Source organism: Phoenix dactylifera, chromosome 6 (genome assembly GCF_009389715.1).
Source record: "Phoenix dactylifera cultivar Barhee BC4 chromosome 6, palm_55x_up_171113_PBpolish2nd_filt_p, whole genome shotgun sequence".
Classification (NCBI taxonomy): Eukaryota; Viridiplantae; Streptophyta; class Magnoliopsida; order Arecales; family Arecaceae; genus Phoenix; species Phoenix dactylifera.
The window spans coordinates 9904415-9927660 of record NC_052397.1 but is presented as its reverse complement, the minus strand read 5'-3'; the positions used below and the strand labels follow the sequence as shown (position 1 = coordinate 9927660).

Genomic DNA, 23246 nt, shown 5'->3' with positions numbered 1-23246 from the left:
TCTATGTACCGTGTGTCAGTAGGTACCGTATCGAATCGGCCGTTGACTGGTATAGGTTCCGGTACCGGTTCGTGGACCTTGGTTACTAGTTAAGGGGTGTCGGTGTCCCAACACCCATGCTAATGCCGGTTTCACATTGGGATGGTATATTTCTAGTTTTAACATCTCGTTTTGGTAGTTTTTGAATCCATGATGGGTGCTTTGGTCCATAGCAGGCTGGACCAATTCAGCAGTTAAGCAAGATTTGATTTGTTCTAGTGTTTATTAAAAGAAGGGCTGATCCACTTAGTTGGTCCCTTAGTTGAATGGGGAGTTGGAAAGAAGAAAAGAATAGAGAGTCGAAAAGAATTGAGGTGTCCTTCCCAAAGCTGCACCACCAAAGCTTCGGCAATGGACTTTGGCAATCTATAGTTGATGCACCACCTAGCATGTCAGAAATCTTTATTTTATGGTTGATGTTTTGTGATTGTGGATAACTTTGTCTTATGAGCGATTATATTGGGTGGATGATGATATTTGTCACTAGATTGTGGACCTTACATTATATGAATGTTGATATGGTATTTAATTTTTTATAGCTTTGTCCTATTTTTTTTCTATTTTTGCATGAAGTTTGATGTGAAGTATTGATTTTTGATACCTAGTAAGAAAAACATTGAATATGTTTTAACAGCCTGCTTTGGGTTCATAGTGGCCGCTATCCACTATCCTCTATGAAATACCCTGTCTGCTATGTGTGTGCTATCCACTTTTTAATGCATTGAAGTGTACAAAAGTTTGATTGATTTGCCTTTTATGTTAAGCTATCTAAACTTTAAAGATAATCTAGCAAACAAAACGTCATGTAGATAGTGTATAAATCAGATGCATTAGCTAGCTTTATAGATTATATGTCATTTACTTTTTGGTGGTCTTTTTCAAAATTAAATCATTAAAATACTTTTATTGTATTCAGGAAACACTAGCATAGTTTTTACTGAAAGAATACATTAACATACACAGGTATCTGCAATCTGCGTGGTACGAGTAGAAGAGCAATGAAAAGATTGAATAGAATGCAGAGCGTTTTTTGCAAATCATGCAATATCAACATGCAATAAGTTATAATTGTTGATTATTGATATCAATTAGCAAATGGATGTTGCTAACTCAACCCTAAACTTAATATTTACCAACAACCGGCATCCAATTATTTATGGACCATGTTATGATTATCTGACATATGAGTCCTTTGACAAGGCCCTCAATTTAAGTTCAACCTTTCTTGAATTGGTATTAAGTTGTTTTGCTAAGGCAATTTAAGATAAGATGGGGACCATCATTGAAATAAGATGGCTAATCTGTAGAAAGGAGATTCTCTTAGTAAAATAGACTATTCGAACTCATAATTGTGGGGAGAGGGGGAGATGGTAATTCTGCAGGAATCCATTTGGCTGGCGCAGATCCATTTTGTTTGCCTTGAGTTGTTGCATGCTGGCCTAGGACCAGCATGATTCCACATGGCATGGCATGGCATGTCATGGTACATTTTATGCCAGCTCATGATTGGAGTAGGCAAAGCATGATCCTTGGTTTGCGAGTCTCTCTCTGATTGAAAGCTGGGTTTATCTGGGTTAGGGGTGTCCTTTGGCTTTGGTTTATTTATATTTATCACCACAACTACTCCAGGTTTCTATTGACACTAAGCTAAAAATTACAATATACTAGGGGATATATTAATTAAAGGTAAAAATTTAGTAGCATGGAGTGGGGAAGAGGAATTTATTGGATTTTAATAGGAGGGGACATAACATGGGGGTTGCTAAGGAGAAAATTGATTTTTTAAAAATTTTTGTTATTTTTCATATGCAAGTACATTGTATGATAATTTGGGTTCCTTCATTTTATACAATTTCTACCTCTTGGCTAGAAAATTATTTAAGCGTGAATGTAATGTATAAAATTGCTTAAACCGTCAAGGCCCAATCATAACAGAAAAAAGCTAAATGAAATATAATCCAATTTTGTTTTCTTTGTATTTGAGAATTAAATTTTCTACCATGCTTTCTTCAATACATTATAATTTATAACTCCATTTAGGCATGAACTAATTTATTCTCACTTTTCATTTCCATGTCCTATCTTTTTGAAACTTGTTTCTTTGTCAGTTATGGGACTAAATTAATGATATAGGAAGTTTTACCAAATCTTTCCAATTATGTTTTTTTTTTTGTCTTTACTAGCTTGTTTTCATCTTACTTTTTAGTTAGCTTGGCAACATCTTTGGATTTATTAGAAGAGAATTATTAACATGAACACTATCTTCACTTTCAGGCACTGGATTAGCTGCTGTTTTTATTAATCTAGCTGTTGAAAACTTTTCTGGCTGGAAATATGCTGCGACTTTCTCTATAATACAACACTCATATTTTGCGGGTTTCGTGGTGTACATAATTTTCAATTTGGGCTTGGTCTTTTCTTCTGTATTTATAGTCACACATTTTGCACCAGCGGCAGCAGGATCTGGTATTCCTGAAATTAAAGGTTATTTAAATGGTAAGCACTAGGTGGTAATCATAATAATCCTATATCCATTTCCTTTGATTGAATTGTGACATTTATATCTACATATAGGAGTTGATACACATGGAATCCTTCTTTTTAGAACATTGATTGGAAAGGTTTGTCCCTTTACTTTGCCTATGAATTATCAACTGAATGGTTGTTTCTTTTTATATATTTATTTTACATTTTTCTTTGACAGATATTTGGAAGCATTGGCTCGGTTGGAGGTGGGCTTGCTTTAGGCAAAGAAGGACCTCTTGTCCATACTGGTGCTTGTATTGCTTCTCTTCTTGGACAAGTATGGGTTGGCTGCTTAAAATTACAAACTTGTTTTTGCAGAAGAAATTTTCCGACTGAGAATTTCCCTGTTTGTTTAAGACATGCAAAATGCTATTATATCTACTGTTTGGTACTATTAAACATTAAGGATTAGTGACATATTTGCTGGGACATAATTATTTATTTTTCTCTTCTTTGTTGATTGAGAGAAGGAGAAGAGGAAAGAGTTCAGATTATGAGCATCATAAACCTCATACTGAATTGGTCCCAATATTTGTACCAGTATCATAAAACCATTTTTGGGCTCAGAAACCTTCCCTAGTTCTAAATCATGATAAACAAACACCAAAAACCATCTAACAATTATTAAATCAATAAACAAATAGTAAAAAGGAAAACAAAAAAAAAAAGTTGGCATGCCAGTGAAACTCCAAGACGACACCTTCCTAACCAGCACTGGACTGATATGGGTCTTGGGATCAGGATTTAACTCAGAGGCTCATCAAGTAGCATCTCTTGTTATTAAAGACATAAAAGGTATCCTTTTGATTGTTAAATCACAGTAAAAATATAGAATGCTTTTTTTTTTATACTAAAATCTCTAGATCAGATAATGCTGAAACAAGAAAGTGCGTTCATAGAGTTTGGGCGTAGGTTTCATCAAAACAATGCAATTGTTAGAATAGACGCAATACAACTTGGTGAAGCATGTCGTAAAGAACATTTTCGTTTTCATTCTAAAAATATATTAAGTACATTAGAAATAATGGTTGTTTTGGATTTTTAGCTGCTACTTTTTTATTTTTCTTCACAATTGAGATGTGGTTTCCGAATTTGAAATTTACAAAGGATTTAAGTATTATTAATAGTTCGCATCATTTTCTGAACACCTCATCTTGTAGGTGTGAGTAGAATTGGAGACTTGCAGTTATGATCTGTTTATTGGAGAAAGATAAGGATTACTTTATTCCAAGATCATCTCGATCTGTTCTAATTGTCCTGGTGCATCTTAAGCATCAAGATGCAATCGGATGGTTGAGATGTCATAGTTCAAGAGAGAACCAGTGTCCCATAACCAGCTGGATCTTGTTTTCTTGTTGAAATGGTATGGTACCAGGGATACCATCTTGTTTTGATTGGACCTAAATCTTGCTTAGGATACTTACTATTTTAACTAGGAATAGTGGAAAGCAGAAGTGGAAAGAGAGGAGAAAAGTTGGTTACATGATGGTGAAGGGACTAGAAATTTTCTAGGACACATCCAGAGGGAATGGACTAATAGGGTGTACTTCTTGACGATTGGGATGAATGTGAGATCTAACTTTTTGTATTAGTCATAGTAGGGGAATTGCATGTCTATGGCATCATATCATTTTGATTTTTCACTTTGAGACGTGTCTTTGGCATCTCACAGTGTAGATAGTTTTGGGTTCCTATAGCAAGAAGATGCTCGGCACACATGCACAGGCCATACCTTCATCTTTGGTTATTTCCAGTTTCCACTAAGTACCATCTAGGATGCTATACTGATATCGCACATGGACTAGGTCTTCTTGACATCTTGATAGATAATTAGGATCATCATATATGGCACTAGGCCACTAGTATATACATCCTATAGCTAGGGTGAGTATTTTGGCCCCACCCTAATGTACGACCATGAGCATATCTTTCTCCTCAGACATCATATGCGGTTCATTACTATCCTCCACAACCTTACCCCCCTTATGGGACATGGTATGCTATCTCCTAGTTCCCTGTGTTAGGATGGCCAGACCAGTATTGAAGGACATATGAGCGTCAAGGTGGCTATTCGGGACAGTACCAACCAAATTATCAGCAACAGAATTAGGGATAATACCTAGGTTGGCATCAACTCCTAAGCTTTGATTATGAACAGGACCTGTATGTCGATATTCTATAATATGTATAACATACTCTATATTGGACTCAAAGTAAGTGCAAGTATTGGGTATTGTGGTATGTAACTAGTTCGGTATGGTATGGTCTGTATGGTACATACACATCTTTTACCAAGACTCCTTTTATTTTCACTTTTTATCATGGTACTGCCAAAAAGCAGGCGGTATGAGTTGGTATGGTACGATATGCATTCTGATTTGGGGCGGTATGGGTTGGTATGGGGCTTGTACTGATTCGATACCCAATATGGTATGGTACACCCAAACTAGGCAGTTCATGTGGTACGACAAACATGAAATAAGTTGATATTATTTCTTCTTAAGTGTTGTAATTTTCATTTATTTGATGTAAATCTTCTCTAAAACATAGTTTTTTATACTTTATTTCAATTTTAAGCCTTCTGCATTGTCCTCTAATTTTTTAAACCTTAAAACATATACCTAGAAATAAAACCATGCGAACTTGTGAGAACATCAAATAAGAAATCCCCTTAAAGTCTTAAACCATGTATCACAATTGGAAACCTAAAGAAGTAAAATATAAAAATAAAAAAAAAGAAAATATGTTTTTTGTATAACGGTACCTAGTCAGCATGGTCCACTATACTGTGCAATGCTATATTGACCTAGTACCTAGCCAATATGGTGCCTGATAGCAGTACAACAAACCTTAATTTCCACCAAAGTAGCCTCTTGCCTTAGGTGTTGTGAAGCCAGTGCAATTACTGACAACATGACATGCGTTTATCTGGATGCAATATTGTAGAGCTTTTAGGGTGGTGACTTGTAGTTTATGTAGATATGAGCCACCTTGACATTCTATGTAAGGTGGAGCAAATTGAGTCATGTGTGTTTAATTGAAGATTCTATTATCATATGGTGTATCATTAGTTCACTTATTGTTTAAAACCACTTTTCATAAAATGTTTATACATTATCTTTTAGTCATGTATCCTCTTATATTTTTTTACCATTAGTTTATTTAGTCTACTTGTTAATGCGTCAATGCAATATTAGTATGTATGATAATTTAGTAAAAGTTATATAATTCAATTACTGCTATTTTATATGCTACGTTACTTGAAACTATGAACGACACATTTTGAATAAAATCGGCAAAGACATGTAGGGTGGTCTATGATGCTAAGTTTCTATAAATCAGTTTAGAAATGTTGTTTTTTTAATGTAGAACAATTTTGGTCCAAGTTAAAATTGTACGTACATGTAAAGAACTCAAATGACTGACGGTATGATAATACAATATGATGACAATGCAGCGGCTAGTCATTGATTAGGAAGGCAATCCAAAAGTCAAAAGTACACCAGTTGCTTATCCATTTACTGGATTATGCATTATATTTATGCCAACATGTGTGAAATGCTGGCCTGTGAAGAGTGGACTTGGATACAAAATATGGATAGTATGTTATGCAGACACACTAACATGGTGAATGTTGATAAGATAGGACAGGGATGTAGCGGGAATACAAAATAATTGGTATAGAGTATAGACTCTTCATATATAACTATGGTATGTATCATATTGTTTGTGTCTAGTTTATTAAGCTATCTATAATTTTGTCTTCTATTGTCCATAAATGACTGTTACAGCGTGACCTGGTTGAGTGACAAATAAGCAAGGGTTGGTTAGGTGGTTGCCCACAAGTGATAAGTAACTTGGTTGTAGTGACAAACGAGCAAGGGTTATTTTGGATTAGAGTCATCTAGTAGAAATCCAGTACAATGATGGTCAACCTGAAGAGGTCATTATATAAAAAAGGAGAATTAGATTTGCTACATGGTATGTTTGAACTTTGAGGGGAAAAAGTAGAGATTAGTGGATACAATGATACAAGAAAATCAACATTGTTAGTCTACAAAAACAAAATAGAAATGTAATAAATCCAAGAATACTTTGGATGGTTATAAATTATTATATGTAGGTAAAGATAACACTAGAAATGGAGTGGGTTTGCCGTACTATCCTAAATTGGGCGATTCACGGCATATCGAACCGGACTGGCTAGGAACTGGGATGGCTCGGCCACCTGATTCGGTCCTAGGTCAAAACCAGCTTGAACTGAGGTGAATCACTTGGTTCTGCCTATTTTCAAGCAGTTTCAGCTATTTAAGAATGGAACTGGGTTCAATTCCTTCAAACCCTCCTCTCCCCTCTCTCCTGATCCTCCTTGCCTCTTGCAACTTCTCTCTTGCAGCTTCCCTTGCTAGGGTTAGGGTTCCATCACTGCCGCTGCCATTGCCAATAATGATGACAACGACGATGGTGAAGATGACCATGGACCACCATCTCTAACTTTCTCTTCTCTCTCACAATGCCGCCACCTCTCTTTCTTGCCACCGCATTGCCACTGCTGCAGACAACACTGACACATATCGGGGCTTGGAGATTAAAGTTATGCCCGTTGTTCCCTTTCTCTCTCTCTCTCTCTCTCCCCCCCTCTCTCCCTCCCTCTCCTTCTCTCCCTCTGGTTTTGGCATGCCTTAGGTCGACACGGTACTACTGGTACTGTATCGAATCGGTAGCCAGTCGGTATGACCCTTGGTACCAATTCAGCGAAACTTGGTAATGAATATTAAAATTGTAGATGTAAAAAGGATATAGGATAAATTAGTAGCTATTAAATTAGTTTTAGATGAGGAGATTATTGTTGTAGTTGGTGCTTATATACCACATTAGACTTGCAGGAGAGGATTAAGAAACAGTTTTGGGAGGAACTGGATGGATCAATGCAAGGTTTTCTTAAAGAAGAAAAGATGCTTATAGATGGTTATTTAAATAAGCATGTAAGGAAGAGCAATATGGGATATGAGAAAGCATATGGTGGATTTGGTCTTGGGGTAGAATTTCATAGGAGTTCTGATTCTTGAGTTTGCAGTAGTTTATGACTTAGCAGTTGCAAACACATATTTTAAGAAGGGAGATGGACATCTAGTAACCTTTAAGAGTCGATTAAATTTGTCACAAGTATATTACGTTTTCATTAAAAAGAAGAGGAATATCCATATGTAAGGATTGCAAGGTGACACCAATAATACCAGTAGTGAGTTTAACCACACAACATGGATTATTAGTATTTTATTTGTACATTAAATGCAAGAAGAAAATGATTTATAAATGTCTTAAGATAAGATGGTGGAATCTAAAAGAGAAAAATGTGGGATATGCATCATATGATAAATTCTATGATTGGTTTCATTAAAAAGAAGGTGGGCATGAAATTTATAAAATAGCTAAAACTAGAAAGCGGAAATCTAAAGACATTGAATATTGAGATGCATTAAAATTGAGGATAATAAGATATTAGTGAAAGATGAGAAATTAAAGAAAGGTGGAGTTATGATTTTGAAAACTTTAAACAAGAAATTTTTATTGAAACAAAAGTAAGTACAAGTGAAGGTTCTATTTACACAATTCATCAAAGTGAAGTGGAGATAGTTTTGGAAAGAACACAAAATATTAGGCATTTGGGCCAGATGAAATACCTATTGAGAATTGGAAACTCATTGGAGTAGCTGGGTTAATTGGCTAACTTATTTAATGAAAGTTTAAAAACCAAGAAAACATCATATGACCAGGAAGAATTGTAGTACTTATATATAAGAATAAAGGTGATCTATGAAACTATTCTAGTTATTGGGAAGTTAAGTTTAGAAGTCACTCTATAAAATTATGGGAAAAGGTAAATAAACAAAGATTCAGAAGAATAACAATTGTTTCTGATAACTAGTTTACAATGATCCATAATGGAGGCTATTTTTTTTTACTTAGACAATTGATAGGAATGCAGAGAAAGCGAAAAGTCTATATATGGTCTTCACTAACAGAGAGAAATCTAATAATAGGATACTAAGTAAAGTAATTTGATTGGATTTAAGAAGGAATATTTTACAACTGGTCTGTTGAAGTTGAGGACTTGTATGCTGAGACATTGACAAGTCTTAGGAGTTGATGTGATAAAATAAGTGTATTTCCAGTTACTATGAGTTTGCATCAAGGACCAATACCAAGCCTGTATCTTTTTGCACTAATTATTGATGAACTTACTACTAATATTCAAAAAAAAAAATACTGTATTGTAGCTATTTGCAGACAATATGATGTTTGATGAAAAGAGAACTAGATTTAGTAGTAGGTTTGACTTACAGAGGAAAACATTAAAGGATAAAGGCTTAAAGATTAGTAGAACAAAGACAAAGTATGTTGAATGTAGATTTAGTGAAAATGTAAATGATGATGTTACAAAAATTAAGATTGATGATCAAGAGATACAATAAGTGACCTATTTTATTATTTAGGGTCTATTATACAAAATAATGGGAAGCTTGATGATGATATATGTAATAGAATTAGAGTTGGTTGCACAAAATGATGAGGTGCATTAGGAATATTAAGTGATATGGGCATCCAGAATATTATATGCTAGACTCATAGATTGGAGACTTCAGGAAAAAATTTATAAGACAATAGGCCTGTCATGTTTCATGGCTCAGAATACTGGGCAATAAAGAAAGTACATGAAAAAAAGTTGAATGTATTACTAAATAGAATGTTATGATGGACGTGTGGTAAAGCTAGTAAGGATTAAACAAAACATAAATATATTAGAGTAGTTGTAGGAGTTGCACAAATTAACGACAATGACAAAATTGACCGGGATGGTACAGACATGTAGAATGGAGATGTGAGGAGGTTCCAATAAGGGGGCATTACTTTGTGTTGGAGGTGTTAAGAAAAGGAGTGGAAGACTTGAGATAACATGGAAGGAGATTGCGAGGAAGGATATAGAGGAACCTGGAGTAACAAGGTGACCCAAAATGGGAATACACAGCGAATGAGGATCCATAGAGCCAACTTCCAATAGTTGGGAGAAAGCTAGATGGCATGATTATGCTTATAGATTTATCTCTTCACCACTTTCCTTCCATAAGCTTTTTCTTCCATAGCGCGGGCACATAATGATGAAGGTTGAAGGGGGTTTTTCTTCAATAAATTCTGGATGAGTGTTGAACCTAGAAGCGGGCCTCGGCACAATGGTAAAGTTGCTCAATTGTGAATTGTGTATCATGGGTTCGAAACACAGAAACAACCTTTGCGCATGCAGGGGTAAGGTTGCATACATCTGACCCTCTGCAAACCATGTAGTGGGGAAAGTCTCTTGCATAGGGATGCCATTTTTCACTGTTGAAGCTACTTGACCCGGGTGGTATCCATACCATATCCTGTTGGTATGTGATAAACCAACAAATGAATACTAATGGGAATTGTTTGACCGGTATCAGGTGATATCCTAAGTATAGGCTTTGTAGACGGCTATCTTAAGAAAGTACCCATGCTTCACATCAAATGATGCTTCTACTTTTCAGTATGTTGATATTGAGCCATATGAAAACTAACCTGATTCCTTTTGGCTGTGGAATTAGCCTTATTCATGGAGCACAATTTAGAAGCACTGGTTACAAACTTACAATCAACTATGCAATTGTTCATTTTCATGTTGACATGTAATTTTAATTTTCACTTTATTGCTTTAGTAAACTTTGGTAGTGTTACTTCAGAATTTTTGTGATTGCTTTTTCCTTTCTTGTTGTATGCAACTTGACTCTAGCTATTTAAATTTTTAATACATGCGGCCAATTTTATATTTACTTCCCTTATTTTTTTGCTCAGCATATTATCAAATACTAGTGTTTCATTTTTATTAATTTATGGCCATCATGATATGAACATATACAGTGCGGATCCACAAAGTATCACCTAAGTTCAAGGTGGTTACGCATTTTCGAGAGTGATCGAGATCGCCGAGACCTTGTGAGTTGTCTGTTCCTCTCTGAATTATGGTATTCCTCACATTCTTTTTTGTTATGAGATACTGCATTTGGAAGTTGCTTTTTAAATTGTAGTTATTTACATATTTGACTCACATTCTGTTATGTTTAAATTCCGATCCATTCAGATATTTTGTATGGATATATTTGTATATTTGCTTTTCTGAATGTTAAATTGTTATTGTGACAGTTCTTAGATTCTCTTGCATTTGTCTGTATGCTAATGTTATAGTTATGGATTTGATGTTAGACCACTCTTTCAACATTGTTTAGTAGACATCACGCAATAAGTCTAGAGTAAAAGTTGAAAAAGCTAACCGCCCAGCATGTCGAGTCTTATTTGTTTTTTATTGAAAAAAATCAAAAGTTTCATAGTATTCATTGCAACATCCAAAACAGCAATGTCAATGTTTCTGGTATCTCACTGGATTTATAAGTCCATGAAAGTTGCTACTTGTGACAACATGAGAGCTATTCCTAATGTTTTTATTGGTATACATGAGATCTTTCATCTAGTGGGGATTATTGCTGATGGTGATGCTTCAGTTTGTGTTTTTGGCTCATTAAGAGTGATGGTGCTGGTAGTGATATTTATGATTGAATGTGATGGTAGACCAGGTGGTACTCATGGTGATGATGTAATGGGGGCATTGTTTTGTGCACTATTTTTATATTGGACATGATTCTTCAGAACTGACTTTGGAGGTTGCTGTTAAAGAAGAATGATTGTTAAAGAAATGTTATATTCTAGACAATGTTATTCTTGACATTTGTGAAAGAAATCATTATCAAGGAAGAAGTTTTGTACCAAACTTCTTGTGTATTGTTGGTTATATTGTATGCACGGAGAGAGGGAGAGATATTTGTTCTTAAATCCTATTGTTATAAAATCAGTTCCATCTAAATTGGAAATGCATTCATTATTTATATAATAAAAAATATCAGAAAGATATTTTATGTCTTGTTCTATGGTTTACAAGGATACAAACTGTTGAAATTTGGTTAATTATATGTTTCAAGATATGTAGGTCTTTGTCAATGGCTGGGTTTTTTAATTTAAATGCTGTGTCATACCTTTTGGTGCCGCAGTTGTATTGACATTGTCATGCTGTGCCACACAATTTACAGTTGGTGAATCTTTAAAACTTTTGTGAAGATTTGTTTAGTGTCGGTGTGTTATGGTCAAAAGATCAAAAGATGGATCTTCAGTCTAGAGGGTCTATCTTTAATCTTGGACTGACAATATATTGACTAGAATCCTACCACAGGGTTCTAGCTCAAGAGACTCTCTCACTTCTACCTCTTTATTCATGCATGCACATATATACATATATGTATATACAGATATATACATGTATTATATAAATACACATATTATATATATATATATATATATATATATATATATATATATATATATATATATACAGATACATACATACATACATATATATACATACATACATACATATATATACATACATACATATATATACACACACACACACACACAGAGAGAGAGAGAGATACATACATACATATATATATATATATACACACACACAGATACATACATACATATATATATACACACACACACACACACACACACATACACACACACACACAGACAGATACATACATATATACACACACACAGATACATATATATAGATATACACACACAGAGACATATATATGTATATCTATCATGTATGTATGAATGCATGAATGTATATGTATGTATTGGCTAGGATGTTTGAGACAATTTGGCTCCAAATGCTTCCTACTGAAAATCAGCGATGGACATCTCAAAATCAAAATCCTTATCATTAATCATGATCTATGGTGTACATAGATATGTAGATGGTGCATGCATGCCCGTGTTATTTAGAGAGACATGGTAGGGTCCTTTTGGCATGATGGTGTTTTGAGTTGTTATTCTTGGCTAACTGAACTAAGACTTCATCAAACCAAATACCCATTGTTCAGCCTATTTCTCTTTGATACCATTGTATACCCTTTGCCATCACTCGATTAAAATAATATTTATAGATCTTCCCCCAATATCAGTGATCTGGTTTAGCTTGAAAGCCATTCAAACCATAGTCAACTTCCTTCTCCATGCAGCATGGTATCAGTCTATCTCATATTAAGCATACTTCATGTGGAAAAGCGTGCTTTACAACTTTTTTCCACCAGATGTAAGAGCTCCTCTATCATTAACTACCTGTTTTTCATTCTCTCAAAATTTGCACTTTGTGTTTGTTTATTATCCATAACTTCTGCATTTATTTGTTTCACCTTTAAAGTCACAAATAAAGACCTCTATTGTCAAGATAGTTTGCTTTATAAGCTTCTAATGGAATAGAAAATGTTGTTCCTTTAGGTTATCTTAAAAAATATGCAGAGAGCATGATATAACCTAAATGCAAGCGGAACTATTAGGGGTTGAACAAGTATAGAAAGACTGTACTAGGGTGACATATGCACAAGCATTCTGATTTAAGCTGGAAAATTTCAATAGGATGATAAATGATGGAATATTTTCACGATATGAAATACTCTCTAGTATTTTCATGATTACAACATTATTTGGGAATTGGATCATGGAATAGACTGCTACTTCTATGTCTTATTTGTCTAATTCTTGGTGTGGGGAATCCACATACAGATGATATACAAATGGTTTGTAATGATGACCAGAAATAGAGATTGTCTGAGAATTCATTTTTACATGAGCTCATGGGCAAAGATACACTTGTGAAGTTGTGCAATTGCATGATTATTGCCTTCTCATCTCTGTCTGCAGTAACAGTGATGCTAGCTTAGCAATTTAAATTTCTATACATGAGTATTTTAATAGTTGTTGGATTCAGTTCATGAATATCTTTTCAATGTTTGAAAAGGTAACCTGTGGATGTGCAGCTGGAGTTGCTGCTGCCTTTAGAGCTCCTGTTGGTGGTGTACTCTTTGCCCTGGAAGAGGTTACTTCATGGTAAAAAAGCTTTTCTCCTCACCCTTCTGTACACAAATTTTAGCTTCTAGAACTGTATTTTTTGCTTATTAACTCTTGTCACTAGTGCTAGCAAAAAGAAAGTTCGTTTACAGCAGTTTGTCAAAAAATAAGTTCTTGTAAAGCACTTTGCTATTTTTAGTTGTTTGATGATAATCCAGTCATTAAATACTTAACTTTATATGTCTCTATGAAAAGGTAAATGCACTAGCATAAAAAGTTTCAAATGATTAAGAAATTGATATCTTGAATACCACTGTATCAAGCACAATATGTAACTTATGAAGACACAACTATATATGTTATTTGCATGCCTATAATATGCGCTCAGATCTAACAACCGGAGCTTAGGTTTTTCGAATCTACATATCAGCCAACATGATCTGCTAAATAGGAATAGAATCCTGCAAAGACCCAAAAGAAGACTTCCTACATTTGTTTTTAAAAAAACTACAGTGCTTTTGAATAGCTTAAGACCAAACTCATAAATACTTGTAAATTTTTGAAAACAGAAGTCCATGTTTAATAAGAGGAAAATACTTCTCAGATTTTTGATTTTTCATTTATAAGTATCAATTCTTGTAACTAAAAACATATAATCAACATTATTTGTTTAACCAAATGAAGAAATGGCCCAATGTGTCATTAAATATCAAAATTATGAATAAACATCGCTTCCATGATCATTTTTGGTTAGTTTCAGCTGAAACTAGCCAACAACCACCAAAACTGGATTGAAACTGGTCAATTTTTCCTTGAACTAGCCCAAACTGGCTAAATTGACCAAAAAGGACTTTGAGGCTCAGTTTTGTCTTTATGTTCCTTCTTATGTTCAAATTTTGGCACTAACTTATTGAGATTTTGAAAGAGAGTGGATAATATATGCTGTCCTGTTGTTTCTTGCAGGTGGAGAAGCCAGCTTATGTGGAGAGTTTTCTTTACATCTGCTGTTGTGGCTGTTGTGGTTCGGTCTGCGATGGGCTGGTGCAAGAGTGGGAAATGTGGACATTTTGGTTCTGGTGGCTTCATAATTTGGGACATATCAGGGTTAGACATTGATCTTGTTTCATTTTTTTGCATATTTAATTCACAAATACTCCATTGAGTGCTGTATTTATATAATGCTATTTTACACGTAAAGTGGTCAAGAAGACTACTCTTTTCAGGAATTACTGCCCATGGCCATTATCGGGGTTATTGGTGGTCTTCTTGGTGGGTTTTCATTAACCTTGTTTTTGATTAAAAAAAATGTACAGATTACCTGTCCAGTTTATATGGTTGATATCTTCTTTTGGTGATTGGTCTTATGCTGTTTTTTTTCTTATTCAGGAGCCTTATTTAATCAGCTCACTCTTTATATAACTAATTGGCGTCGAAAAGATTTGCATAAGAAGGGGAATAGAGTTAAGGTATGTTAAGAACTTTGGCTGACATCAGCTGTAATTTTTTTCCTCAATTCTCTGCTATCCTACTTCAAATCTTGCAGATCATTGAAGTGTGCCTTATATCCCTGATAACCTCAGTTATTTCCTTTGGGTTACCACTATTTAGAAAGTGCAGTCCATGCCCTAATTCAGAAGTTAATCCTGATATTGAATGCCCTCGTCCACCTGGGACAGATGGAAATTTCGTGAATGTGAGATGTCTATCATATTGATGTCTATGATGTTTTCTCTGTTGCTGTTTATCTTGTAAATATTGGCTTTTTTTTCTTATTTTTTCTTTAATTTTGCCGCATACAGTTTTACTGTTCTGATGATAAAGAATACAATGATCTGGCAACCATTTTCTTCAATACACAGGTTTGATAATATTCAGGCATCATATTCGATGTTAATATATTTTAACATTAAATTTCATTCTTCCCCCTCTTTTCTAAGTCTCTATATATTTGCTGTTTTTTTGGCAGGATGACGCAATACGCAATTTATTTAGTGCAAAAACATTTCATGAGTATAGTGCTCAAAGCCTTCTCACCTTTCTGGTATTAAAACTTTGTTGTCATTGAGTTATTACTATATTTTTTTCAACTTTGTTTGTTATATATAGCTACGCCATTTTGATTGACTTTGCTTTTCTAGTATGTTTCCTGTCTTCCATTTCTCTAGGCCCTAGGGAGGATCCTGAGGGTCTGTTTCTGCTCAGCTGAGCACCTCAGCTGCATCTGTGGATATTTTCTGACACTTTTTCGTTCACCTTATGGGGTCAAAAATTAGCAACTCAGTCATATTATGAGTTGCAATAGCCATGTTATGAATATATGGTGCAACCTATAATCGATTACTACAGGTGTAGATTGATTTCTTAATAATCAATTATGATGCGATTAATTAGACACTTCAGCAAATACTCATCACTCCAAAAGATCATCATAGAGGTATGTGAACGCAAAATAGAACATGATAGATATCTTATTAATGAAGCCTAATCAATGAAATATAACTAGTGCAGCAAACCGAAAATAACCACAACAGAACAATAAAAAAAATACTTCCAATAATCTCGGGATCCAAGGATGTGATAGATGGCAACGATGGTAATGATGATGGGTAGAGATAATGATTGATGGACGAAGAAACGTGGGCTGGGCAAAAGATAATGATAGAACTAGTCGGATAATTACCTTTGCGAGTTTGGTCCCTCCAATTCAATGAGAATCTTCAGGCCACACTCCACCAATGTATCGAGATGAAGGATGACAGGGTCAAGAAGGTGGCTCCAAAAAGAAATAGATCAAGAAGCAGGAAGAAAGTGGAAGGAAAAGGGTCTCTTAGGGCTTCGCCCACGATGGCATTCACCTTTCTAGGATTTTTTCTTCTTTTTTTGGCTGTTGTCCTCTCTTTTTATAAGCCGAGTTATTGTTCCGTGAATAGTAACCGGGTCGAGTTACTGTTCATGTGAATAGTATTTTTTTCGCTGTGCTGTTTTCTGCAGATTTCTACGTATTTCTGCAGATTTATACTGTATATTTTTTTTTTAACTTCTTCCATACACTCAACATGTGCAATTCTATTTCCAAGATTATCATCCATTCTCCTCCATTCCGAGAGATGAGTGATGGCCGTGGGCATTGAAGAAAGGCCAAGGCTCAAGCAATTAAGTGTGGTGGTTTAGGGTTGGGTTAGGCTTCCTGTCACACCTAGGTGGTCCCTTTTTGCTTGGCAGTCCTAGTATATGATTCAACTGAAAATCCAAGCCTAAACATGGTTTTTGGATGGAAAACACAGAAATAACAAAAAAACATAAACTATGTAAAAGATGGAGCCCTGAGACTATATCAATATAGTAAGCCTGTCTATTCACGTGTGCCGATTATAGAACCATTAAATGAAATTTCGCAGGTTACAAGTATGGATGACCGTGTTGCATTTTGCATCTCAAGAACTGAGAAGATGGCAAGTATCATGCATATCTAATGTTATTTTTCTAACTTTATTGATCTAGCGGACACCAAGCAAAAATTGTGGCAAATACTTCCTTGGTGGCTCTTTTCTTCCCCAAGGAAAGTATGAGCTGAAATATTGAGAGACTTGTAAGGCTATGAAAAAATAAAATAAATGAATTAATTAAATAAGCAAATGGATAGGAAGAAAGAAAAGAGAAGGGAAGTAGGTTGAAGAGGGAGGCATGATTTTGTCGTTTATGTGCTCTCTTATCTTCTACTAACTGGTAAGTTTGTTAAAGCTCTTTTTTTTTGTTACTTTGTGCCTCAAATGGCTTCAGACAGAATGGTAAACGTGCATACTGGAAATAAACAAATATTTCTCTTATTAATACCTACGGGCATTCCCACCGGTATGCAGTTCCGTACCGAGACAACGAACCTTGATTAAAAGTAGATTATATCTTTTCTCTTTCTTTTTTCAATTTCTTGCTATTATTTGTAACATATAGTGTTGAAACTTGATAATTTTGTCTTTTACTACCATTTACCTGGAGAGACATACATGTTAGCTACAAAAGTATTTATGGTATTTCTTAGTTCAAGGTTTGTCGAACTAGTATCGGGGGTCGTACCGGTCGGCAACTGGCTCGGTACGACATAGGTCCATACTAGACTTGCTTATCGAGTGGGTTGCGCCAAGGGCCGGGGTCAGCCCTAGGTATGACCAAAATTAGGCCCGGGCCTGGCTGAGCCCAGCCCTACCTTTGAACCTACTTCTTAGGCTCAAGGACAGGCGCTTTGGGCTCCGCGCCACGCATCTTTGGGCCGGGCTTCACCATACAATTTTTTCTAGTAACAAGCTATAGGAAAAAGCACTTCCTCCGGCGGCCACGAGATGAATGCTATACACTTCTCCGTTCTTCTGCTTGAGTTCGGATCAAATGATGGAAATTTTTTTCGTGTTATGCTATTTGTAGTTCATTGGGAGTTCATGGTGTCTTTGATGATGATCAAAAGAATAATTTTCATTCTTCCGAGGGTTTTGGTGATGATCACCATCCATGTGGAAAAGCTAATGGAGATCTGAACTGAGGAGACCCATCCATCATTTTGTTACCGGATAAACAAGAAGCTATAGAAACAACCCACCGAAAACCCTAAAAATCCAAATTTTTTCTCATTAACCAATCAAGACCCTCGACCTTAGACAAAATATGCCATCTATTAACACCACGTCAAACTAAAATGGATTAGAATGATGATTTGAAGCAATAATATCGATAACTGAATGGAATTAGTGGGGAGTGGCATTGGACTGACTTCCATCGCTAGCCATCTCAGAGGAAGATAAGGCCATTGGATTAGAGGACATGGAAGATGTAGCGGTCTTGGGAGAGGTAGAGCTTGGAGTCGAAGTCCAGGGGCTGCTTCTCGAGGATCCATCGGGTCATGGTGTCAGTGTTGTCTAGCATGGCAGCGAATTCAGCAAGGATCACTGCCCCTCTCGCAACCACGGTGTAGAGCCATAGAGGATCACCATGGCAGGAGGAAGGGGCCTCTCTTTCTCTCTCTTGTCCCTCTCTAGCCGTTTGTCAGGGTTTTGGAGTCGAGGAATTGGTGGCTTGGTCGGGGGTTGAGGCGAAGGCCAAACCGGGCGAGCATGGGCTAAAGCCTAAGGGTTATATACCATGCTATCTATCGAAAAAATATCGGGCTTGGGCTGAGTCTTTGTAATCCCGAGTCTGGCTTGTTTAATGGGTCAGCTCTAATTTTAGGCTGAGCTTAGGTTGCCAGGCTTAAAAACAAGGCCCAGGCCCATCCAAAACACTCTGGGCTCAATTAGGCTTGGCGGATTGCTCAAGATTTGATCAGGTCTAGTCTGTACTGTGCCCTTCTGGGGCGTACCGAAATAGAAAGAGGGAAGGTAAGAGAGAGAAGGGAAGATAGAGTAAGAGAGAGGAGAGGGAGAGGGAGGTATGGGGGTGGGAGAGAGAGGGGGAGGGAGGGAGAGGGGGGGTGGGAGAGAAAATCCTAACCCTAAACCTAACCCTAGGGGCTCGGAGAGAAGGGGAGAGAGGGACAGGGAGAGGGGGGAGAGGGAGAGAGAGATTGATTGTACCCATTCGCTGTCAATGTCGCACAATCTATTGTTGCCGTCGTCGTTGCATGGTTTGATTGAGAGAGGGGGAGAGATCGATCAAGTGAGGGGGAGAGAGATCATAGGAGAGAGAGGGGGAGGGAGAGGGAGAGAGATCGCGAACAAGTCTGTGGAGGGAGAGAGGGAGAAAGATTGCAAAACTGAACCATGGGAGGATCGGGGTTTGGTTAAGGGCCGAACCATCTAAACCAGTTGAACCATTCTGGTTCTTGACTGGCTCAATTTGACTTAAGCTTGAACCTCCTGGTTCGGGACAGTTCAACCAGCCTTGTTCCTTACTGTGTGGTTGATGTTTAAGTAATACTGATGATATTTTACGCACTAAAATCAATGTCTGTACGGCATATGTATTGACCTAGACATGTACCAAGAAGTGTACTGAAAAAATTCTTTCAAAATTCACTTCTCCATCCATCCATCATTTACTAGCGGAAGTTGACCATCATGTTATTTGGGAACACTGCTTGCATATGAAGGTCAATGCTAACCAGCTTGGCCATATTGAAAATCAAGCATCTTTCCTCTTTTAAAAGATGTGATAGAAGTTGGATTATTTTCTTCTCAAGTGCATTAATTTCATAACCCATCATTTCCTCAGTTTAGTTTTTTAGGATTTCTAATTCCAGATATTTTCCCCCTATCTTTTCGTATGGTGGCTGATTTTAGTGAAGCGGTAGCTTATGTACCCTTTCCTCCCTCTCTCTTCCTATTGCATCTTGTGTTTCTAATTTGGTATGTATCAAAGAAACTTGCTGATTGTGTTTGCAAACTGGTATTTGTTTTGTGATCAACATGGGCATATACAGTTTCAGTATCTGTATTGTTTTTTTTTAAAGCACATGCCATCTTCATAATCCTGCTCCATACTTGATAAAAACAGTGCCTTTATTGAAGAGACATGGATTTGTTTTGATTATGCTTCGAATATGCTTGTTTGAGTTGAACCATGAACTCTAATTACTGGTTTTTATTCCTCTTGATAATCCCTGATGACTATTTTAATTTTATGTTGTTCCATACCTCCATGTTTATTGCGTCTTCCCACAAGCTTCATTCTTCTTTTTCTTGCATGATGCATAGTTGATTAGCCACTAGGTTCCTGTAGACAAGTAACTTCTATGATCTTTTCTTTTTCTAAGGGTAGAATCTTTTCATTTTCATTTCTTTCCCTGAAATGTGTTTCCTTCTTTACTGGTTGGCTTGAGCTGAAACAGCTTGTTAGGTTTCTGCCTCCCTTACTGTTAGTTTTTATTTCATACATTATTTTGAATTCTAATAAATGCATGAATTCATCCATCTTTTATTGATCATGTTTCATTTTTCAGATATCAATGCTTCTTCTGTTTAGATATTCTTTTCACTGAATTTGTTTATCATACAGCATTGCTTATATACACATTTTTTGTGTATGTAATTCTTTTTCTTTTTTTGTTTAATTGTATTATCAGGTCATGTTTTATTCATTAGCAGTGGTGACATTTGGAACTGCTGTTCCGGCTGGTCAGTTTGTTCCTGGAATAATGATTGGATCAACCTATGGTCGGCTTGTTGGAATGTTTGTGGTTAAATTTTACAAGAAACTAAATGTTGAGGAGGGAACGTAAGTCTTATCGCTATATCTTTACTTTATTTTGTCAAAAACCAATTTTAAGATTTTATGTATGGAAAACTTATCCATTTCATACAGTAGTAATTTAAGTTTTGCTTCTCAACATGGAATACGCTACATGTCCCCTGAAAGGTCCCAAATAAGGCCGTAAAATCTATTTTCTTAGTAACCACCAAGGTGAAACCTGGCATTTTTGGCCCCAAATTAACACCCTAACTCTACCTTGTGGCACACTAAAAAACCTTGTTTGCAAAAGCTTCCCAGGGATGCTTTGGGGCAAACATGGTAGCATTCTTTCCGCATGGTTGTTAATTTTGGTCCAGTATTATTGGAAGATGACATTTAGAAGTCGGGATGCTTATGGTTTATAGTTATGGTTTTCTTAGCCTTAAGAGGAGAAGTATTAATATGCATTATATTTGTACTTAAACAAATTTAACCTAAAGTTTGACTTTTAATCCAGGTATGCGCTACTTGGCGCTGCTTCTTTTCTTGGAGGTTCTATGCGAATGACAGTTTCTTTATGCGTTATTATGGTTGAGATCACAAACAACTTGAAACTCTTACCCCTTATCATGCTTGTTCTTCTAATATCAAAGGTGTGTTCTTTGATTTCATGCCTCCTACAAATATGCAGTTCATGAATGTACTAAATTACTTTTGTGCAGGCTGTTGGTGATTTTTTCAACAGTGGGCTGTATGAAGAGCAAGCCCAACTAAGGGGCATCCCCTTACTTGAATCTAGGCCAAAACAGTACATGCGTACTATGACAGCAAAGGAGGCATGCAAAAATCAAAAGGTAGTCAAACATCGGCTTTGAAACAGGTATAGAAACTTTACTTTCAATAACATCAGCTTCTAACTTAGTGTTTTTGCTTCGATGACACATGACAGGTTGTCTACTTTTCTCGTATTGTTAAAGTTGCAGACATAGTTTCTATTTTGCGAAGCAACAAGCACAATGGTTTCCCAGTGAGTCACTGTGTTCAAATTTTTCTGATTTTTTGTGACACATTTTGCTGCCTGCTATAAATTATCCCATATGATGTGGTGTCCAGGTGGTAGATCATGGACAGAATGGAGAGACACTTGTGATAGGTCTAATTCTTCGTAGGTAGGAACTTGCAAATATATGCAGTTCGTCCATTCATCTTTGATCAGAGGGTCAAAATATGGCTTAAATGTCTTATGTGACTGCTGATTTTGCAGTCACTTGTTGGTTCTTCTACAGTCAAAAGCAGATTTTCAGAATAGTCCTTTTCCTTGTGATATCAGAGGCATATCCGACAGGTGCATGTCTTTTCGCTGTGAATGTTTTATCTCTGTTGTATATAGTTGATGTAGCATCTCTTTTTTCTTGTCTAGGCACAACTTCAGTGACTTTGTGAAGCCTGTTTCAAGCAAAGGAGCGTCCATAGAGGAAATTCATCTGACTGAGGAAGAACTGGAGTTGTACTTAGATCTTGCCCCTTTTCTTAACCCTTCTCCTTATATTGTGCCCGAGGATATGACTTTGGCAAAGGTGAGTACTCTTATATTTCCCTTTTTTTTTTCTTTTCTTCATTGCAAGGTGAGTCAGCATATTTTGTATATTTATAAAACACATTATCTTACCTATGACAGGTGTACAATCTTTTCCGCCAGTTAGGATTGAGGCATATATTTGTTGTCCCTCGTGCTTCTCGCGTTATAGGTTTAATTACCAGAAAGGATTTGTTAATTGAGGTAATAAGCTGAACGACTCTCTTCAATCATGTTAAGTGTTAGGAAGGATTGTTTGATTCAATTATCTTCTCTTCTGAGAACTGTAATGATCATGACACTGGAATCTTGCTTTCTGGGATTACAGGAGAATGATAACTCAGAATCTATGGAGCTCCAATCAACTGTGTAAGGTCTTGATGCTGCTTAACCCATTCAATATCTCTTCTAGTTTGTGAAGTTGTACGTCGTTGAACAATTTTATATTGAACATCTCCATGTCAATTTTTAATTATTACTTATGTTTTACAGCATTATATACTGATTCAAGGTATGCTATGATGAAAACTTGCATTCTGCATAACTTATAGTCTTCAATCATCTCCCTTGGGTAGACTAGCGACCAAGTTTTTAAGAGGATTATATTCCTACGTGATATTATTTCTACTTAGACAGAGGTTACATTCTTGCATCAACAGAACATTTGAAGTTCTTTTTAATGAATTTGTATTATTTTCTTGCAAAATGATAGTATAAAAGGATATGACCATGAATATAATTTCGAATAAGAGGAGATTATCTGACTTATAGCTGATATTAACTTTCTTGAATCTGATGTGAGTAACATTTCTGATACTTATGTGAATTAGTGCATGAATATGTTTTTGAAGAAAACTGAATTCAGTGGAGTTTGTACTAGATAGGCATGAACTGCGTCAGTGTCTGAGAATTATGTTTATGAAAAATAAATTTGCATTTTCTGAACATTGCAAGTACTGTGAGA

At 36.0% G+C, this 23246-nt stretch overlaps 1 protein-coding gene and 1 non-coding gene across 6 annotated transcripts in view; both read left to right on the top strand.

The window, feature by feature from the left end:
* LOC103715739 (chloride channel protein CLC-d) overlaps positions 1–23246 on the top strand; it is a 34205-nt gene that overhangs the window by 5375 nt on the left and 5584 nt on the right. For 2 of the 5 annotated variants that reach the window (XM_039127372.1, XM_008803476.3), the window contains exons 3-22: positions 2314–2535; positions 2614–2660; positions 2744–2842; positions 10501–10575; positions 13502–13590; positions 14515–14655; positions 14750–14820; positions 14938–15017; positions 15095–15244; positions 15351–15410; positions 15518–15592; positions 20600–20751; positions 21224–21359; positions 21429–21560; positions 21656–21733; positions 21820–21875; positions 21971–22051; positions 22127–22283; positions 22385–22486; positions 22611–22651. In XM_039127372.1, coding sequence (XP_038983300.1) covers positions 2314–2535; positions 2614–2660; positions 2744–2842; positions 10501–10575; positions 13502–13590; positions 14515–14655; positions 14750–14820; positions 14938–15017; positions 15095–15244; positions 15351–15410; positions 15518–15592; positions 20600–20751; positions 21224–21359; positions 21429–21560; positions 21656–21733; positions 21820–21875; positions 21971–22051; positions 22127–22283; positions 22385–22486; positions 22611–22651 — 2044 coding nt within the window. Of the gene's footprint in view, positions 1–2313; positions 2536–2613; positions 2661–2743; positions 2843–10500; positions 10576–13501; positions 13591–14514; positions 14656–14749; positions 14821–14937; positions 15018–15094; positions 15245–15350; positions 15411–15517; positions 15593–20599; positions 20752–21223; positions 21360–21428; positions 21561–21655; positions 21734–21819; positions 21876–21970; positions 22052–22126; positions 22284–22384; positions 22487–22610; positions 22706–23246 lie in introns of those variants that run through there. The other 3 variants (XR_605426.3, XM_008803477.3, XM_039127373.1) reach the window with 3 other exon arrangements.
* LOC113463292 lies at positions 17990–18091 on the top strand. Its single transcript, XR_003387290.1, has one exon. It is a non-coding gene; the product is annotated as a small nucleolar RNA Z159/U59 (small nucleolar RNA).